Source organism: Anopheles coluzzii, chromosome 2 (genome assembly GCF_943734685.1).
Source record: "Anopheles coluzzii chromosome 2, AcolN3, whole genome shotgun sequence".
NCBI classification, from domain to species: Eukaryota; Metazoa; Arthropoda; class Insecta; order Diptera; family Culicidae; genus Anopheles; species Anopheles coluzzii.
This window is the reverse complement of record NC_064670.1, coordinates 52,233,578-52,254,881: the sequence shown is the minus strand read 5'-3', so window position 1 is coordinate 52,254,881 and position 21,304 is coordinate 52,233,578. Positions and strand designations below refer to the sequence as shown.

General features: G+C 43.3%; 1 protein-coding gene across 14 annotated transcripts in view; it reads right to left on the bottom strand.

Annotated features, from left to right (window-relative positions):
- Nucleotides 1–21,304, bottom strand: part of LOC120948849 (protein groucho) — a 184,716-nt gene that overhangs the window by 109,253 nt on the left and 54,159 nt on the right. For 13 of the 14 annotated variants that reach the window (XM_040365628.2, XM_040365623.2, XM_040365636.2 and 10 more), the window contains exon 3: nucleotides 143–178. The exons of the other annotated variant lie outside the window; for it this stretch is intronic. In XM_040365628.2, the coding sequence (XP_040221562.1) occupies nucleotides 143–178 (36 nt within the window). The remainder of the gene's footprint in view (nucleotides 1–142; nucleotides 179–21,304) is intronic. 14 annotated transcript variants of the gene reach the window in all.

Below are 21,304 nucleotides of genomic sequence, written 5' to 3'. Positions count from 1 at the left end.
ATCGAACAGATGTGAAACCACTTTTAAACGAGAAGAACTGATGCCCAATTTTAAACCAATGTTTAGTAAAACAAACACAACAAAAATAACATTGCTTTAAGGTATTAGTTCATGCAATTTACGTAATTGATTCTATACTTACGCCCAGATATGAAGGGATGTATTTTGAAGAACTCACCTGGAAAGAAAGAAAAAATATTCAATGTAAATAAATAATTTCGTTTTAATCACATTAATGTTACATACAGCATGATTTAAATATTCAAAAATGCTTAAATGAATTTCGTAAGCGCGATGTAATAACATAAGTTACAAGCATAAGCTTCTTAAACTATCCCAATGGTGCTGCATTGCCTGAGTCAATGGCAATAGCTAAACAAGAGAAAATTCTAAAAGCGTCGATCAGTTTAGAGAACAATACCATTTAAAATAACAAGCTAAACCGTTCATACAGGAAATAGAAGGATTATGTTCTGTATTCAAGATAAATAAAAATATTGATTGCCTTTGTTTGGACTTATTTACTACTATGCCTCCCCACCAAGGGAAAGCAATGGTACATCCAAGCAACTACGAAAAGGGACACAAAATCAGTTGCAGAGAAAGGCAAAAAAGTGAAGCGTAACGGAAACTTTCCAGTAAATCGCATACCGAAAGCGCACCAAACAAACACCAACCCAGCGCGGCAAGAGATTATGGATTTAAGGGTAGTGGTGAGTTAAACCCAAGGGTAGGGAGGGGAATTTGGTGGAGCAATTCAAAATTGGCAACTTCTGCAAAGAAATCTGACTCCAGTTTTCGCCCGCTGACCCTGGCACGCCCGCTGTGAGTGGCGGCAGGGGAATGGAGGATATGCCAAGGTGGTGGTTGGTAATGCGACGATAACGGAGGACGGCGAAAAGATGGCTGGAAATTTAATTTGTCTAGCAGTTTGCTAAAGTGCCTCCCCGCCCCCCTCCCTCCCCCTCCCTAGTTCCATTAAACATTGGGCGCTCGTTTGGCGGGTAAAAGGAGGAAGGGAGGAAAAGTGAAGAAGCTACGAAATCACTACGAAAATTCTTTCGAGAAAACTTTCCAAACAGCGCCAAAAAGGATTAGCAGGGGGACGCGGGAGTGATAAATTATTCTAGACCGGCGGCACGGCGAATCGTGCCAAGTGGTGATGACCTTTTTGCTGCTGTTTGGTTCCGCTCGAACACCCCAAAAGCGCTTGTTTGTGGGGGAAAATGAAACAGGAAAGGTGCACAAAGCAATACACACCCGAATGCACACAGAAATTTCTTTAAATAATAAATGCACATCTCAATAATCCGAACGGCAGAAGAATTGTACAAGAATGACACAGAAAGCCAAATAATACATTGAGTCCTTTTAATTATTTTGCCATAATAATTGATAAATCAGGCAGAATTTGTCCTTTCCACGCTTACAATAACTGCAACAGATTCTGCTGTTTCTTCAAAGGCAAATTCAATTTGTAATAGACAACGAAATTGCCATAATTAAATTCACTTATTGCTGATTTTTTTTGATAAAATTACATGCGTACTTGATACAAGTATCAAGCACTGATATGATATAATAGTACATAAAAAATAAAATATAGATTACTTAATAAAGACTAGCAAAGTACGCATAAAGTACGAGTGAACGAATGAATTAAATCCTGGGTGTAAATACATCAGCTCAGTCAGAGCTGTTGTACGAATATTTACACTAGTGTTGTGCTTCGTGAATCTTTCGTTAAGGTTCACTCATATGCATCTTCAGCGAAGAGGGAATCAAATCTCGAATCTTTTAATGTATTTAAGTTAAATTTTTCTTTGATATATTTTTCATAAATCATAAATCTTTTCAGTATGATAAATCTTTGAAATTCATAAAAAAATTATCCGAAATTCATTAATGTGAGCCTCAATAATTTCAAAGATTCATTGAGATTCTCGAATCTGAATCAGATACACCCAACGCTTATTTGCACTGTTCACTGTATCCCATTTGGGATTTTATATAAACTGATTCGAGGAATAAAACCTCCTGAAGAGAAAATCGGAGTGTTGAATCAGAAGAGTGATTACGTCTACGAAACGTCTACGAAATAATTAATTGCTTCGAATAACGATTACAATGCTTCGGATATATAACACAATAAAATGGAACAGTTCAATCACTTGGTAGAATGTTATATTTTTAAGATTTCGTTTATTTAATGCTATTATTTGTTTGATGTTAAAAATTGATACTCTTTACATGTATGAAAAATATCAGAAATTGATGTGAGTGTTATGTTCTATATCGAAAATAATATAAAATAATAACGAGTTTTTTCAATCACCTCTTCGCCCCAACATACCAGGTACCCCTCAAATTGCACACCTAACTAAAAATTGTCTACCCACACGGATAAATAGACAGCAAGATTAAAAGGTACACGGATAAATACCTTTTCACTGTAATTAAAACATAAAATATCGACAGGACAATACTTTCTCGCTCATCTACACTCAGGACGATCTCATCTACTATCCTAATTGGCCATTGAAGCATTCTTCATTAATTACATTCATACCCGTGAAAAATCATTTCACCAAATCATCGTTCTTCTATCCATCCGTCGGCTTTGGTTCCTGTTTACAAGACACAAATTTACTCACAAAAAAAGGAAACTCCAAACACCAGTCTACCATTCACCCAATGAAGCGAGTGAGTGCTGCAAAAGCAGCAGGCATTTGGGAATATTGTTCCCATTATGGCACTAGAAACCGACGCTTTCAAATGTGACCGAAGCGAATGCCGATCGATTTCGCGAAGAACGTTCTCATCCTTCACAGCAAACACTGGGCGGCAGCGGCAGCAGCAGCAGCAACAGCGAACTTTCGAGCACTTTTACCAGTGCCACTTGTCGAGAAAATCTCTTTCCATTTGGTTTTAATTAAGCGCAAATTTCCCGTTTCCTGCTTTTGCCGCCCCTCTCCTACAATGCGCACGCGGATGGCGGCCGCCTGCTGCCGCCGTCACGCCCTCCTCCCTAGAAGAATGGTGGTGAAAAAGTGGCAAAACCGAGGCGTACTCGGGTGTGGAAAATCCGTATCCCTTTCCCCCTACTTATTCGAATCATTGATGGCACGGTCAGAGTTTTATCCCGAGCGCTGGAAAAGAATTCATTAGTGGGGTGGGGTGGGAATACCCAACGAGAGCCACAGCAAACGCGGGAAACCGAGAGAACCGAGGAAAGGAAAAATAAATAAAATCAAGCAAAAGGAAAACGAGGGTCATTCAAATAAATTACCGGTGTCTTTTTCCGAGCTCCAGTTTCGGATGTTTTCTGAACGGGAGGGCCCTTCCTCCCTTCTTCCCGTCGAACCGCTGTGTAGCCGAACTATAGGCACTGGTTGTTGTGCGCGGCAGCTCTTTTTGGAATGCAACCGTTTGGGGTGTTGTTTTAGCAGCACTAGGGGCACCTTCTTCATCCATTTGCATTGGCCATTCATAAGCAATGATTGTAAAATGAAATTAATCAATTTCGACCAGCCAGCTAGTGCTCGAACTGCATCCACTGTGCGCGCGCGTGTGTGGCAGAAAATCTCAAATTCCGTGCCCCTCTCTCGGCGGCGTCGGTATTCCTGGCTGAAAAATAGTCCCACTCGAAACCGTACAACGGGCGCGAACGTGTGGAAACTGAATTTTACGGAGTGAAAAACAATTTTAATCACGTTTGCTTAACTTCATCTCTGCACTGTGTGTATGTGTGTGCCCGGATCGGCTTCAGTTCCGTTTTCGGCCCATTCCACACACACAGTATTGGGAAGGCAGCGCCGAACCCTCACCTGCCACCTCAGGTGCCCTCTCTCAGGCCCTCTCTCTACCATGTTTTCCACTCCAATAAAAAGCAGAATGAGGAATGGATGGGGGGAAGAGGAGGGAAAACGTCCCTTTCACGCGCCACATGACGGTGGCCGAATATTCACCATTTCGAAGTGATTTCATTTTGCGGATTTCAAAGGACCGACACCCTTCCTGCACCCGCCGCAGCTCTTGTACCTTTCTCTTTACTTCTCCACCTTCTCGATTTTGCCAGATTTGATCAAGGCAACATCGTGCGAAGCGGGAAATCGTTCGGAGTGGAGGGTAGAAAAGCAACGAAAGCAAATCCGGGCAACCACCCCCCCGGGGGGTGTAGAAGTGGGTAGAAGCAACTCCGGGAGTGAGACGTCAGAATAAATGAAAACAGTACGGTGCATAAAACGAGATCATCAACAACCAGCAGCACTGAGGGAGAGTTTCTCCCCAGTTTCGAAGCGAATTCGGTGATCAGAGCAATCAGATTGTTTGTGTGCGTATTCGTGTGTATGTGTGTGTGTTCAGTCGGTAAGAAGGGTTCAACGGATGAGGCAGGGAAGCAGCAGGTTGAAACGACCATACCACTGTCGAGTCGTTTTGCGTTAATTAGCTCTTCAGCACTCATCCGGCCGACCGGCCGGAGTGTCGGAGGGATGCCAATGATGAAAATATACGACTAACGATTTGAATACCACCCGGGCCAACCCCAACTAGACGCTATTCAAACCCGAACCGGGGGGTCAAATACGAAACCGTAAACCATCTCCGCAGCACACAACAACCCTTCGGAGGCGATCAGCCAACACACCATTGACGCGTGTGACCACGAGGATACAATCAGTACTTCTCCTGTCCAGCCCAAAGGGAAAGGAATTGATTCGAACCCTGATGTACAGAGGGTTTGTTTCTTGTCCTCTGCCGTCCTGCAAAACCTGGGGTGGAAAATTCGAATAAAATGGGACCCAAATTGCTAAAACACATACGGTGATTAAACGAAATGTGTGTTCTCGGCACACACACACACACACACACGCACACTGAGCCATAAAATCTCGCAGAATTCGTTTGAAAATTTGCTAAACAGCCTTATGCGTTACAGTGTGTTGCGAAATGTTGACGAGTTCGCTTTGATTTGCAGTTACAGATATACGAAAATCAATAGCAAACCGTTGAATATTGCTTCACGATTTGAAAACTAAAACATTTCAAAGCATACAATTTAAAAATATGAGCAAAAACGAAGAATAAATAAATATTTAAGATACTACAGATACTATACTTTCTGGTTCATAGATAAGATACTTTCTGGTTCATATCCTATGCATATTAAAAATATTTAAACAACAACATTTTACCATTACTATGCGGGTGCCATTTTTTAGCCTAAAATGTACGTCTTTTTCTACCATTTTTACAACACATTTTATTTGATTGATTCTTTCTTTGAGACCCATTTACAACTTAAAAGATATGTTTAAAATGGTGAAGAATGCAAGATCGGCTTTTATAAAACATGTTCTAGTAAGTCACAGTCATAATTGCTTGACATGGTACTCTTGCCCCCAATGCCGCTACTTATGGCAAGTATGAAAAATTAGGGCTGCGCTTTGTTTATTTGTCGTCTATTAAAAGGGAATGTACTTCGTAACCTTAAAAAATTGTCTCATTTTTCTTTCTTTTTCTTTCTCGCTCTCTCTTTTATTTTTCAGTAAGGAGAATAGGAAACATTTTGATTTTTTTTAGCATTCAAAAATAATGTATATTGAACACATTTTAGCATATTAAATGTTTTCTTGTTGAAAATAACTCAAAGAAAATACTTCATTGCAATCATTGCTCACATTTCGATACAAACATTTCACATATTTTTACAGCAATTTATAAAAATATATTTATAGAAAAGTACAATTCTTATTCATTAAAAAAACCTCCCTTAATGCGATTGAATTCATCACAATAGACTTTTGTCTGTCAATCACTGTACAAATTGTGTCGCAAGGGGCGTAAATAACAGGTCGTCTCCTAAATAACCTCCCCTTGTTAAATCGACATTCACCACACCACAAGACTCAAACACACACGCGCGCACACACACACACGTGTCCGGAATTGTGCAAACCGACAACGTCGTCCGTCAGAGCGTCCGTGGCATGTGTCCTCTCCCAGGACAGCGCCAAGCCACCTTCGCCGCACTTATCCTTTTCCGTTCGATCCCTTTGGGAAATGAATGACTTTATCGGTGGCTTGTGTTTGAATATGCTGCTCAGTACACATCAAGGAAGACACAAGGGACATTACAGAAGGCGGAACCCAACGCGGAATACATTCCGCCGACACCGATTTCGAGATCAGTCGATGGAATATTTATTGCCAAATTTCACGCCATTCGCAATGGCTGCACACACATGCTGCTTTCGCGTGCGATTCGATTTTGCAAAATTCATTCCCGCTCGCGTAGACATCTTTATGTGTGCACTGTTTTATGGATTGTTTTGAATATATCCTATTTTTTTTTGTTGCTGGCATAAATTGCCATTTGTCACTAGCAATCGACACGCAGATTAAAATTGTATGCATAATGCAACGGCAGATAATGAAGATTGTTATTCTTCATTTGTATGGTAATTATGAAATTTAATACCATCACACTCACGCAGACACCACCAAGAGCCCCCTGCATTTGTTTTTTGTTTTTGTGTGATTTTGGTGTTCCTTCCGAACAGAAGCGCACATTGACACATTGGAATCCTCCTCCATCTCCTTCCCCCCTTTTGCTCGCATTTTGCCAGTTAATAATTCAGGCAAAACATAATCATTTCCCATCTACATAATTGCATCCCGATCAGTGCTAAAGGCCAAAAACAACCCCCCGAATGGCGTGATGAATCCACACAGCTTGGCTTATTCTTTCTTTCCCGCTTGGTTCATATGCTCCGCAGGGGGAAATTCGATACGGCAATCAAGTCGTTACATGCGCTGTATCTTCCCCCAACAAAACCAAACGGCAAGGGCAAGCAGACGTACACAAACACACAAACACATGGTCGCATTTTCGATATTGAAATTGTGGCCTTATTTATCCCCTCGTTCAGCGGACCGTTTCCCAGTACAGTGCTCGTTTGCCCCTCGCCACACTAGACACGCCATATACACGGGGTGAAATGGTGACGGACGCTCTGAGGGGAGCACTGGGCGGGTGAGAGATGCCATAATGCACATCAAGCCGCCGGGATTGTAGCTGGGATTTGCTATGACACGGGGAATTATCCTGACCGACGGTGGTCCCGTGGGGACAATTCTCGAGGGGGAAAAACGGCCGACTCGTGCCCTTTCTCGAATGTTTGATGATGATGTTATGGTCGATGACATGTCCCCCTGGCCGTAAGTGGAAAATATGAAACGCAGTCCAACACCTGCCAGTGGCGTAGGGTGGAAAACGGAACAATATCCCGCGGCCGTGTGTGTGTGTGGGTGACAGTTGTAGGCTGATTGGCCTACGCTCCGAGGGGTCGAGTTGATGCAATATTGACAAATTTAGCATTCCATTGTTTTGTTATTTGAGCGGTTAATTTGATTAGCACGATATACGTACTGCTTGTGTCGGAGCAAAAAAGCGAGAGAAGAGCATATCACGCAGCTGCATCTTTTTATAGTACTAGTGCGGGGCGTTAATTTAGCGAAACAAAATGAAATCTCACATTATGTCGTCACAAACCACATTTAAAAATTAATGATTGAAACTAAAGGATTCTTAAGAATATAAATAAATAAACAATGTACATCCTTGCTCACCACAATCCTTCAAGCATAACTTCAAAACCACACCACCCACCAATGCTGCTGCTAATTACTTCATTGGGTCGCACGAGAAAGAAGATGAATACTCGTTCGAATGTGCTCACCCTCTCCCCAGGGACTATATTTCCCCCGACACAGGGGTCATGGCATGTACTTCCAGCGAAAGCGTTGGCACCGTCGTCTCAACAGTTTAACAGCGTTACCATAAAACCAACTCCTAAAAACCACACCTCGACTTTCCTACGCTCGGTAATCTCATGTCCCCTGCTACAAACCCACCGCACCACCACCATTGGCTAAAAAGTTTACCAACGCCAATTTAATGCTTCACCGTCTTCTCCGTGGCACTGCCTTTACAGGGACGGCGGCCAAAATAAACACAGCAAAGAACAACACACTCCAACAAACACAGAAACCGGCAGCGGCAGGCTCTTGCGCCTACATTTCCGCCAAGTTAACTTTCTCATCCCTGTGTGCGGGTTGTCGTACCATCATCGTGGGTGTTTGCTACAGTTTTCCGGCACTAATCGAGGCTGCAACATTCTCCGCTCTGGTGGGGGGAATCCTTCTTCTTCCATCGCACCGTACACAAACGGATCGTTTTCACAACACTAAAGGACTTTTTAGGCACTGGCCTACTACTGCTATCCAGTGCCCAAACAGTGAACAACCAGAGCAGAGAAACCGGACGGCATACACAGCACACAAAAAGCGGCCGGAAAATGCCCCCCGGGGGAGAAAATTAAACGACGCCAAAGCGAAAACACCTACGAGAACGACGACGAAGACGCGACGATGACAATGGTTAAAACGACACTTGGGGGGTTCATCTCCGTACTAGACCCGCGAAGCATGAAGAAACATAGAGCCTTCTTTCCCCCCCGCGGATACCCGGACAGATTAGATAATAAACGAAGTGAAATTAATTAGCTTATCAACGTGCCCGGAATGGTTGAGCGGTTCGGTAAAACATCCCCGCCCGGGTGGATTAAAAACAGCCAGCAAAATGACAACAACGGAGAGTGATGGTGGGTGAACGGTGGCGCTCACGGGAAAGACTACAAAGGTTAGAGCCTTTACAAGGGTAAACAAACGAGGAGTTCACGCAGCAACGGGAACGACCTATGATTTGTGGAAGTAATAAAAAATAATCAATTAAAACTTGAAGAACAAGCGAAACACCAACGTCCAAATGGTAATACAATATTATTTAAATTATTTATCGTTCTTAAAATGATACTGAATGTTCAAGATTAAGAGTTTAAAGCATGATACAGTGACGCTTCATATACAATAGTGATGGGAAAAAATTAAGTTTTTGTCGGAATCGATTCCGGCTAGCTCCGCAGTTTTCTGGAATCAATTCCGGAATCGATTTCGGAATCGGAATCGTTTTCGGAATCGGAATCGTTTCCGGAATCGGAATCGGTTACGGAATCGGTTACGGAATCGGTTACGGAATTGGTTCCAGAATCGGCTTCGGAATCGGCTCCGGAATCGGTACCGGAATCGGAATCGGTTCCGGAATCGAAATCGACTTTCGAATCAGAATTGCCTCCTAAATTAGAATCGTCTTCCAAACGGAGTCAGTTTCGGCATCGCCATAAAAATAGGCATTTGGGCCCAACCATACTACGTATTGATAACCGCAAAAAATCCAAATGTAATTGTAAAAGATCCATTCTTATGGAGTATCCCGGACTGATTTCGCTTCTAAAAGTTCTTTTTTCAATTCAAGAATTTATTCACATTCCGGAGCTAATTCTAATTCTGGAGTCAATTATAATTCCGTTATCGGGGCAAATTGCGATTCCCTGGTCAATTCCGATTCCGGAGCCGATTCTGATCGCGGGATCGATTCCAGAGTCGACTCGGGAATCGGCTCCGGAGTCAACTACGGAATCGGTTCCGGAGTCAATTCCGGAATCGGCTCCGGAATCGACTCCAGAATCGGAATCGACTCCGAAATCGGAACCAATTCCAGCATCGGAATCGATTCCAGTATTGGAATCAGCTCCGGAATTGATTCCGAACACGGAATCAGAATCGAGTAGGTTCGATTCCGAGCTCCTACCACTAATATACACCATTGTTACGCTACGTTTACCATAATTCCCTAATTTTAACCTAAAAAACATATCAACAGATATGAAGATTTTGTGAATAAGATAAACCAAAAACCGCTGCGATTCGTTCCGTTTTCGCTATCATTTACGATTATACATAATATATTTTGGAGAAGTGGGCTTCGCACAACTGTCCCGTCCTGCTTTTCCCAATAGTGGAATTATGCGAATGATTGCGGTTGATTCGACGAAGTACCGATTGACGAGTCTGTGACGAAAATGGCGATGAAATTTCCCTTTCCCAGCCACACCACCATCATCATCATCATCAATAGTAGCGTCAACATCAACAACAACAACAACAACAACAACAACAACAGTACCATCATCGTGCAAGTAGAAGGTAGGAACTCTTACACAGTTATACGCACGCCATGCCATTTCAGGCGTATCTCTTTCGCCTCAAGTGGTGCATGCCGTGTCACTTGTTAGACGGTTTCTTAGCAGCGTCTGATAAACTCTTGACGTGAAACAACTTCCTTTCCTTTCCTTTCCACAGTGCTGATCTCCACCTATCACATTCCCATCCCGCTGTCCCGCTGTTGTATGCTTGCGGTTTTACATTCCACCCGTGCCGGTTCCGGTGGTTCAAACTGCCGCCCCAAAGCCTCTACCCGCTCTATCTCTTGACATTGGTGTTTCTGGTGTCTAGCTTTTGGAGGCTCCTTTTCACGCCGAATACGCAAGACACAGCAGTTGCAGCCGCGCACTAAACACCTTTTCACCTTGCGTCTTCTCCAACACACCCCCCCACACATACAACAAAAGTTTGGCTTTCGACAGTTTGTGGTTCGGCAAGCCCGTCCCATTCGTCCCGTTCGGCGCCGCGCGTTTTGCTTCGCCGTAAACCCGAAACATCTAACAACTTGACGATAAACCAGGATCTTTCCATTTTCTTACCCCCTCAGCAGCGTATCACGGAAGTTTTAGAAACTTGCCCTATGTTGGGACGAGTCTTGTTCTCTCTCACTCTCGCTCTCGCTCTCGCTCTCGCTCTCGCTCTCGCTCTCTCTCTCTCTTCTTACAAGAATGTTTCGGTGGTTGCGGTACGACCAGCAGCTCCTGTTCCCTTGTTCTCAGTTGCGCAACCAGAATCCTTTCGACGTTTTGAAATTTAACCACTCGCCACTATCACCACCATCACCACCATCACCACCACCCACCTTGAACCATCCTCAAACATCAACACCAACGGCAATCACTATAAGTTCTTCTTTTCGGGTTGCGGTTTCATGCCATCAAGCTGTGCGACGTATGCGGTTTGCTATGAACATCAAGCAGTGCGTAGCTTTATTTAAGCTTTCCCCCTTAAGCACACAACCTTACGTACACACATGCACACATGTACACATGTTTGTTATAATATAACACGCATTTGGGATTGAATACATTCCAGAATGGAACCTTTACGATGGATTTTCTGGTTTTTTTTTTTTTCGTGCATTTGCAAGTGGAGTTCAGCGCATAATTTGAGGGTAATTTGATACGTGATCACGATGATGCCGTGAACTCTTCTCAGTGATTGAAATTTCAAGAAAATTCACTCATTAATAAAAGGAGAAAAATACATAATTGCACCACATTTGTCGCGGGTAATTGATAAATGGCTACATGTTTGTGCTTTGGAAGGAAAGAAATAAATTTTGCATGTGCCTACGACACAATGAATGAGCATTTGATTGCCATTTTTTCCGACCGAAAAGTTTGCAAGAAGTGTTGACATGATGACATAAATTGCTCATTAATTATAAGCAGTAAGATGCCACACATCAAAAGAGATTATTGTTCATACACATGCTTTACGCTATTGAAATCAATCAACACCAAGGATTGTCCACTTTGCTGCTCGATAAAGCAGTTCAAACTTTATCCCATTCAGCCGAGTGACAGCAGCTTCGATTCCTTGAGTATCGCGCCAATATGGCCAACTAGCCAACCGAAGCCGCCCACCCAAGGCAAAGTGGTTTATTTCTCCATTTCTTCCCCAATAACCCGCCGAAGCAACACCCTCCTTCCTTCGACAGCAAAACTTTGTCTGCTCTGCCTTTGAATACACAGTGGTGAGGAGCTTCCTTCCCATTTTCACCACCGACGAAGCAACACACGCTCTGTCGCTTTTGTGGAAAATCTGAAAATCCATCCACCGCTCACCTCGAGCGTTTGTCTCGAGCACAGCAAATCCGGTTGATTAGGATGCTGGCGTACCAGATGATGAGGTGGTGGTATGCGAGCAAAGCACGACGAATTGTCTCTCCGGCCAAAGCGCGGAGAAGTGATTTCGCGTAGGACGGCCAAACGCAACCACACGGGGAGGCCAGGGCGTCGAGCGGGGAATGTGGGATCAACGAAAATCAACCTGAAATGCCAACGGAGTGAGGGAGTGGTGTTATTTGGGGGAAAACCTCATCATCACTCCCGAACTGATGCCCCGCGATGGCGACTGCCGGGCCAGAATCGCGCAAGGGCAAATGGAAAGGAAACGGAACCGCCGGGACAAGCTTTGAATATTTAATCACCTCGGGTGCCGCACTGGGTGGTTTGGCGCTCTTGTGCGCTCTTGTGCTTGTGCCCGGCCAACCCGACCCGCGGCCCCAATGCCCAGAAGGAAAATGGTTGAACGGTTGAAAGTGGGAATGAAAATTTGTTTGAAATGAGACACCACCTACCACCACCCATCCACATCGCGGCCGGGGGAGGACGAAATGGCAAAAGGATCTCGATGGCAATCTCTTCCCATTCCCGAGCGTAGGGCGGAGGGGTGAAGAGTGCCGGCAGTATGCAAATTCTCGGTCGGAGGTGAAATTAACCATACAAATTAGAATAATATACACCGACGGGCGACGGAAGCGAATATAAAGGACGAGGTTGGTGAGCGCCAAAATGGACGAAGAGTCGTCGTGGACCCCATGAAGGAGGTCGGGGAGGGGGGGGGGGGATTGTGTGAGGAAAAAGTACCCAAAAACACCAAAACCGGAACACACTCGTCGCTTTTCGCCAAGCCAGGGGAAACGTAGCTTTCGAGCACCCGCAAGCATTTAGACTTTCAGGCGGTGGTTGGTTCGCGCGGATCGAGTTTGTGTGACGGACGACGTGCAAATGTCGCGTCGTCACTAAGCAGGTCACACAACACACCCCACACACCCCACACTCCGTCAACGGCAGAAGGATGACGAGGAACCGTTACGCTACTTTAGACGACTTCATTTTCAGACGAATAATTTTTCCCTCGCGCTGCTTGGTTGATGTGGCAAACGTGGGCAAGACGAGCTGTTCGTGAAATGTACGACCCGTTGACAGGCGCAACTGATCGGATGTGTTTTTAGCAGTTTTTTTTTAATTCAATTCAATACAATTAAATTCAATTCAATTTAATTCAATTAAATTTTATTTTATTTTATTTACTGTTATGTTACTGTTTATGTTACTACATCTAACAAAAAGATATAAAGTATTGTTGTATACTCCAAGGAGACGTTGAAATTGATTTTTTTAAATTGCATGTTAAACCCCTTAAAATGTTGTCTTCGAAGCCTAAACACGATTTTTTAAAGTAACAAAAAAAACAATACAAAACGAAAATGAAAAAAAACAAATCCAAACATGTTGCAGTAATTAGGTGCACTCCGACAATACTGTTTCTACTCGAAAATCTTCATCTTGCAAACTTTCTCCCTGTGAAGGGGACAACAAAACTTCCACTTGTTACTGATCACCATGAAAATATTAGCCGGCATCGCGAATGAAATGGTTTAAAATTACCGATCATTAAAATTAACCATATTTGTTAAAAATTGCTCGGTATTCACATCGCGAACTTCGGGGAGGTACTTAGAGTTTTTTTAGTCAACTGGTTTAATCTTTATTAACAATTACATAATTTTCGGCGAGTCATTTCAGGCGAGATAACTTTAAACTATCAAACAGGAGCTAGACCCTTTATTTATAGCAATGGCAACAAACACGTTGAATACAAAAACAAATTGACAATCGTTTATTGTACTGCTCGATTTTTTTACTGTTTTGTTACTGTTTTGTTACTGTCGTTAGCTATTTTAACGATCGTTTATTTTAACATGAATAAACAACAAATCGGCAGTCGTGGGGAAAAATTCGTGGCAAAAGAATCGTATCGTGTGAGGGCATCTATTGACTTTCCAAAACCAAACTTTGCATAACATAACAGATAATCCAATTACAATTTGTTTCTCATTTCTAAAAGCAAGAACGAATAAAAGGGTTCCATTTGTATTTTTCCGTCGATGAAAGAATGTGATTTGTTATTCATTTTCCTTATTTTTATTATAATAAAACATTCGCAAAAAGCGCACTGTTTGAGTTGTTACTTGTTCTCTTCGTTCAAAAACTGATACGTTATTGGCCAAATTACTTTTTTTTAACAACGTAAACTGTAAAATGAAAGACAAAGCCCTACCGCATGCATTAAACTGTATACAATGTTAATATAACCCTTTTAACACAATTTGGCTTCCACTTGATTTTGACATCAAAAATACATCATGCACAATAATGATGATCTACACCTTGCGTACATGCGACATTTATTTCCGCACTTGCAACTCCCCATTCAACAGTGTGGCTCATTTCATTACCACCAGACGACACCTACACCTTCACCCTGCCCACGTGACTGTCACCAAGTCAACCAAACCGACCGATAAATAATTACGCACCGCGGTGGTGAGTGCCGAGCCCGGGAATGGAAAATGTAATAATTTAATTACCATTTTGCTGCGGCATGGAATGGGTGGCATCGAATGTCGGAATGCGCAGCAAACCACCAACCACCACCAATACTCTCTCTCTCTCTCTCTCTCTCTCTCTCTCTCTCAATCTCTCGGGCGACAGAGCTCGCGCCCACTGAATGTTGGCCGCAAATCAGTAATTATCAATCATTCATCTGGCGTGATTGCCACATTATTTCTCATTCGCTTGCCCGACGCTTGCGACGACGATGATGATGATGATGATGATGAAGGTGACAGAGTCTGCTAAAGTGTGTGGTTGGGTTGGGTTTCGACTGACGCGAATGGTGGATCATCGGATACCCTTTTTGTGACGAATGAAACTGGTTCCAGTTTCAAAAGAATGCATTGTTAATAGTGCTGTCTCGTTGAACAAAACAATTTAAAAATTGAAGTGAACACACATTTTTATTTGTAACAAGAATTATAAAAAACAATCGTTTCAACACATGTAAAAAAAAAAACATGTTCCAAACAGCGCAAAACAAGAAAACAATTCAACACGACATTTTTTTATTCTAGAATTTAAAAAAAAAAGTATCAAATTTATGCCATAATGCATTGTCGCGCAATGAATTATGCATTCTCCATTTTCATATGAATTGTTTCTACGCTTAAATTTTACCTTCTTCGTGCCCTACAGGTATTAGACGGATCGGAGTGTGTTGGGATTTTCTTCGCAGTCTCATAGCAATGCGTAAAACCTGTTATGCGATATTTCTACCAACACCGACCTGGCTTGGCCAAAGAGTGCAAAGAGATGAGAGTTCGAGCTTCGAATTAATTTGTGACGATTTTACACACACAGTGTCTCCTGCCCGCGACCAACAAACTGGTCCTTTTACCGTTCGTAGGGCTTCCGACCACTATCACCAGGCACGAATTATGACCGCTCGTTGTGTTTCGCGACTTTGTTGCAGCGCCATTCGATCTAATTGACTGGAGTGAACACGAACGAACGCGGACGGGCGCGCGAACGCAGCGCGTTGGCCATTTTAATTGCCAGCTGCTTTTATTGATTTTTAAGTAATTTATTCATTCACTTTACAAAGCGTCATGTTATGTTATTGCGTTCATCTCATGCTCACACCCTTCGTACGTCCCCGTACGCGCGCGCGGGACGGCCCGCAATTGCATCGGAAAATGCATTGCAGCAGCACTTCGCGCGCGGCTGCCACACCGTAATTGGGTGTATTAAATTAAACTGGTGTGAAACGATTAATGCCACAACGGTTGAGTGTTTGTTTGTCCGTTCGATTACGTGTATGGGTGTGTGTGTGTGTGTGTGTGTGTGTGTCAGTGCGATGGGAGGTGTGATCATGTTTTGCGCTACGTGTGATCCGGTTTTGTGGTGGTTTTCCTTTTTTCAAGCGCATACTGGCGGGCAGGCTTGTTGAGTGAACTAATGGAATAGCGTAAAGTCGGCTGTTATACCCTCTTCCTCCATTGCCTGATTGATGTGGCATCATCTCACTCACCGCGAAATAGTATCTATTTGTAGTGTTTAAACCAGTTTGATGTTTCATCAATAGGCGCTTAACACACAGGCCCACGAATGTGGAAAAACAACCAATTTAATTATTTGTGTCTAATAATGGAAATTGAATTTTCAATGTTTACATAACAATAAAGTTATAAACAACAGACAAACAAGATACTGATCCGTGTAGTTTTAATAAAAGCACAACGTTCCACAGGGATATTGCAAAGCAATCAACATAAAAAACGTCCCTTAAAATAACGAGTTCGTTCACACCCCAACCAGTACACCACAATTTATCGTGGTTACGCCCAACATTCAATTCACAGTGTAGTAACAATTGCGACAAATTTTTCACAAACACCATTATTGTGACATCAATGAGAATTGTAGTAAATACAATGTATACAGTTCTACAAACATGTGTTGAGGGCAGATATCTAGCTTCTCGCTATTTATTTAATATATTTATTTAGAGTTAAGGGATTTTGCTAGCTATTTTCACATTTCGTTTTAACCTGATCAAAAATATATATTTTTGTTTGAGTTGCATGACATGACATGACAACATGATCATGCATGTTGGTATGATTCCTAAAAGGACGACCTCGGAGAAAATCGAACCAAACCTGGCACGACTTGTCTAGACCAGCAATCGGCAAAGTACGGCTCGCGAGCTTTGATTTCGACATGGCGGTTCTTAACCGTTCATATGGTCATTTGTATAACTTTCCTACATGTTTACTCTTGGCTACTCTATTTAACTCTTCACGAGGAACTCTGCGAACATTGTTGTAAAAATTATCTCCTTAGGTCGCAAAGTTTGTCTAAGTCTAGACAATTTCACAATCCGGGAAACTTAAGGATAATTCACATATATTTTTGTGTCGTTAATATGGCAGGCAAAACAAATACATGTCAAATATCAGTTATTGTAAATTATTCTTAATCATAAAAAAAGAACATTAATACGTTGGAAACCCCCAACTACTCTTGAAAACATCCTTTTAACCGGTTTATATTTCTAAGGATTTGTTTTTAAAATTCAAATTTAGCAATTTTGATTCTTTGAGAGTTACGGCTTCACTGCGCGCCTTTTTGCATAAACATAATAAACATAAGACAAAAAAGAATATACCCTATGTAAACGTTCAAAGTGAATAGCATCTATAATTACCATAAAAATCATTTCATGAAAGTCGCAAGCGACAATGTTCGGTAATAACGCCTAAATCACGAAAAATTTAAAAAAAGAACCGTTCGAAACAAGTCCAAGCCAAAACATGTTGCGCAAAAGCAATCAATAGCAAACACATTTACACCATCAAACGATCGTACCTTCAGGCGTCATGTCATTATTTTCTGGCTTTGTCAACGGTTGGATTTTCAAATTGTTTAACAAACGACCACATTGTGCTTGCCCTATCGTACTCCACGATTGCGTCCTCTGTGACCTGCCAACAAAATACACGCCGGAACGAAGCGTCAAAAAAACACACACAACTCTTCATAGTTGCAGCGCCATTGTGCATCCATCAGGAGCAACATCTCGGTGGGAAAGTCAATATAGCTATACACACTGAAAGCAAAACAGTTCCGCGCGAACTCATTACATTGTAAGCGCTTGCAACGTGAAATGCACTTTCTTTTTTATCCGATATCTAGCTTCCATGCAGTAGCGCAAAAGCACAGTTAACGAAACAAAGCGGATAGTTGAATAACCCGCCGCAGTCAATTTATCATCATTCCCAGAGCTGACGGCGCCTGACGACGATGACTCAATTTGCCTGCTCTACTACCCTCCCGCGTTCTCCGGTACATTAACCACCACTAACCTCCATCCCCACCCCTCCCCTCTTCAGCGGTGTCCCAAGTACCTATACTTGCGGAATGTGCATTGTGCATCAATTGCGGTAAATACCAGCCACCTAATCATCTGCGTTCACACAATTCCAGAAGCTCTTTTACTGCTACGAGTTGCAGGGCGCCACCATCCTCACCTCCCTCCCACCCCACACTCTCTAAAAGCTCGCTGCTCAGCCATTTTGCGGTCACCCTTCGTTGTGTGCGCAAGGCAGAGGGACGATGGGCGAACACCCGAGATTGAATGCCCCGGCCGACCGTGTCCGAGGGGACGTCCCGATCGGGTGGGGGTGATCATTTAATTGGCGAGAAGCATTACGAAATAATACACCCCCCCCCCCCTACCCACAAATACACACACAGACACACTCTACGATACTCAACCGGATTGCATTGTCGAGTTGGGCGAGCAATAGGGAAGGGAGATGCGATCGGAAGTGTCTGAGCATCATTAGCATACCATGCATGCAATTACGGTGCAATTGCACCGGACAGGGTGAAACATTGGGGGGAGGGGGGGGGGGGTGCAGCTGGGTGAACAACTTAAAGCGTCAGGGCGTCAATTATATATGCACTTGGTGCAATTTGCAACGGGCCGGGAAATGAGCAAGCACTACACAAAAAAAACTAAAACAACAAAAACATTCTGCTAACCTTACCACCCCCGTCCAGCCCCCCCCCCCCCCTCCCTTACCCCTCTCACATACTAGAGTTGTGCCACCACAAACCACTCCAACCTGTCGATTGCGAAGCGATAACAATCACATGGGCAATTAATTATCTTAATGCATCAATTTCCACGCGTTTCCCACCATTAGACACAAGCGGCTGGACGAAGACAAAACAAAAACCGTTTACTAGAAATTCCACCCCGTTTGCACTCACCACCCCTCTAATGCCCTACACCAGACACAACTTGTAACAATTTGCAATTCCCCCCGCGCCCGGTGTGGCCCTTTCGACGCTCGTGCTCGTGGAATGAGGCTAAGGTAGAAGCGAATCGATTCCGTTTGCGTTAGAGCGCTGCATGTCGGATGCATTAGTGCAATATCTCGATGAGGTCAGCACGATACGATCAGGTGACAGCTGTTCGGGACAAAGGTGAATGGGGAGAAGTGCTTTTGATGCTTGTTCATTGGAAAAGATAATTGTCCATTGTGCGAATTGGTGTCGTGACCCGCTCAAGCTTAACCATATTATTACTCAAAAAAACCCTACTTGTGTAAATAACTTTACCCACATAACTCATGACTGTAAAAAAGGATAATGCTGTTAGTAAGTGATAGGGGAAAACCCGGTAGAACCGCTCAGAAACAAGTCGCTTAATACAGATTGCACAATTAGACGCAACATTCAGGACCATGCCACCGATGCGTGTGCTGCGCGCTTCTCTGAGGCCTTTGCAGAACCATGACGACCAAGGAAAAAAAATGGCCAAAAATTGTTGAGTGTGAGAAGTAGACGAATTGACACAAGTGTACCATAACCATACACACCTTGGTGGAAAACACGTGGATTGTGCAAACGGTCTGCGCGCGTCTGTACAAGCCGAGCGTGCGAGGGACCAACCAACAAGTCCATGTGCGAGTACATTCTGCAACAGGTTACACTAACCAGCATTGTTTGAGTTTGTTTTAAGGCAAAGTGGGAGGAATGGTTCACTTGAGGGCAAGAAGAAGGAAATAGCCCAACCAGTAGGCAACACATTTTCTGACGCATTTACTCAACATTGATTGTTTTGCTACACTGGAAGAAAAAAACAAATTGTTGCTTGTTTAGTCGACTCAAACACTACCACCAACACTTATTCTTTCTACACTTACTGCTGTGTTAGTTGTAAAAGAGCGTGGTATTTATTTGAACAAAAAAAATCGTTTAGCAAACTGTCCTAAATTTACTTCATAACAGTTAAATACACACAGAACCACGGTCATACAGTTATTTTTTTTACCGAATTACTCATTCTCTTGTGTGCTGTGTCCACAAGCACCTCTTGTTGCAATGAGTCTGAGATTTTGAAGTTTTTATGTACACAACTGAAACATTTTAGCTACTCATAGAAGGCCTAAAGAAGAAGAATTATTCATAAAAAAAAATCCATACTAAACATCCCTGTACAGACTTATGATGATGACCAGCTCACAATAATGATTTATGACACTGGCAAATCACTGGTAAATAATAGTTTCATCAACTTGCCACGACACACACACTTCTTTCGAAAGTGAAGCGAAGTGCGGCCCCCATTAGAGCACTGGATCGATTAAATTGAGTGGTTCGTAATAAAACATAAAAAGTAACCCCCCAGCAGAGCCCGGAAATCGGCCATGATTAATGTTGATAGCAATGCCAGCAAACATCGTTGCTGTTCGGGGCTATTGTTTGTTGGCTATCCATTAACGAATTTTCGCCCCCAGTTCACTCCTGTTGCTCCCTGTGGTGGGAGAATCAAAAGCAAGCGTTAATCAACGCATTGATTATCCACTTCTGAAGAAGCTTCTGGTGCACACAACCAATCTACCAGCCGCCATTAACTGCTCTCAGAATCGATTGGCGGTGTAAACGAGGATTATGATGCATCATCGTGACGATGACGATTTTTTTTGTGATTTACTTCTGACTTGTTCAAGCAAACATCAAATTTGATGTATACATTATATTCAAATAGCAAAAAATCTAAAAATATAGATAGTGCTTCATCATGCTTAGCATATAAAGATGTACCCCAGCCACAGAAAATCCCACACCCACCACTATATCTCACACAGTGGCGTTCTTCAAGTAAAGCCCAACCAACCCCAACAGAACACAACACAGATCGGCGGAAATTAATTTGAAAATGGTTTTGTTGTCTACCTGTCCACCGCACCATCAACCCCGCCCGCACAAAACCAACCAGCTTCAGCTTTGGGGCGTACAAACACGCAAATAGCGCTTTTAACGTCAAACATGACAACCCCCCGCGCCATTTCAGTGTCGCACTCGCACGCGATTCAGCGCGCGCGATACGAAGTGCAGCGGAAGTGCATCATCCCTCGCACGTGCCCAGCACGGCGTGTGTGTGTGTATCATACTCTCGCGTTTACACACTCGCCTGCACAAACACAAAGCATTGAGGGGCGCATCGGAGCCACCGATGAATGGTACGGTGACGACGACGGCAACGGCGGCGGCGACGGCAACAACACCCCAAGCGCCACCGAAGAGCTGCGGTGATTAAACACATATTTCTTCCCCACCATTAACCGACGGATTATACGACGGACATCAATTAGCATGCAATTTGCATAGATTACCGTGGTCAGTCAAACTCGTCGTACCCATATCGTCGTTCCCCTCCGCTCTGCACATCGAATCCCCGGCGCACATTGGCAGCGATCAAACCGAGTAAAAGCAAATACAACCACACACACACACAGAAACACACGTGCGAT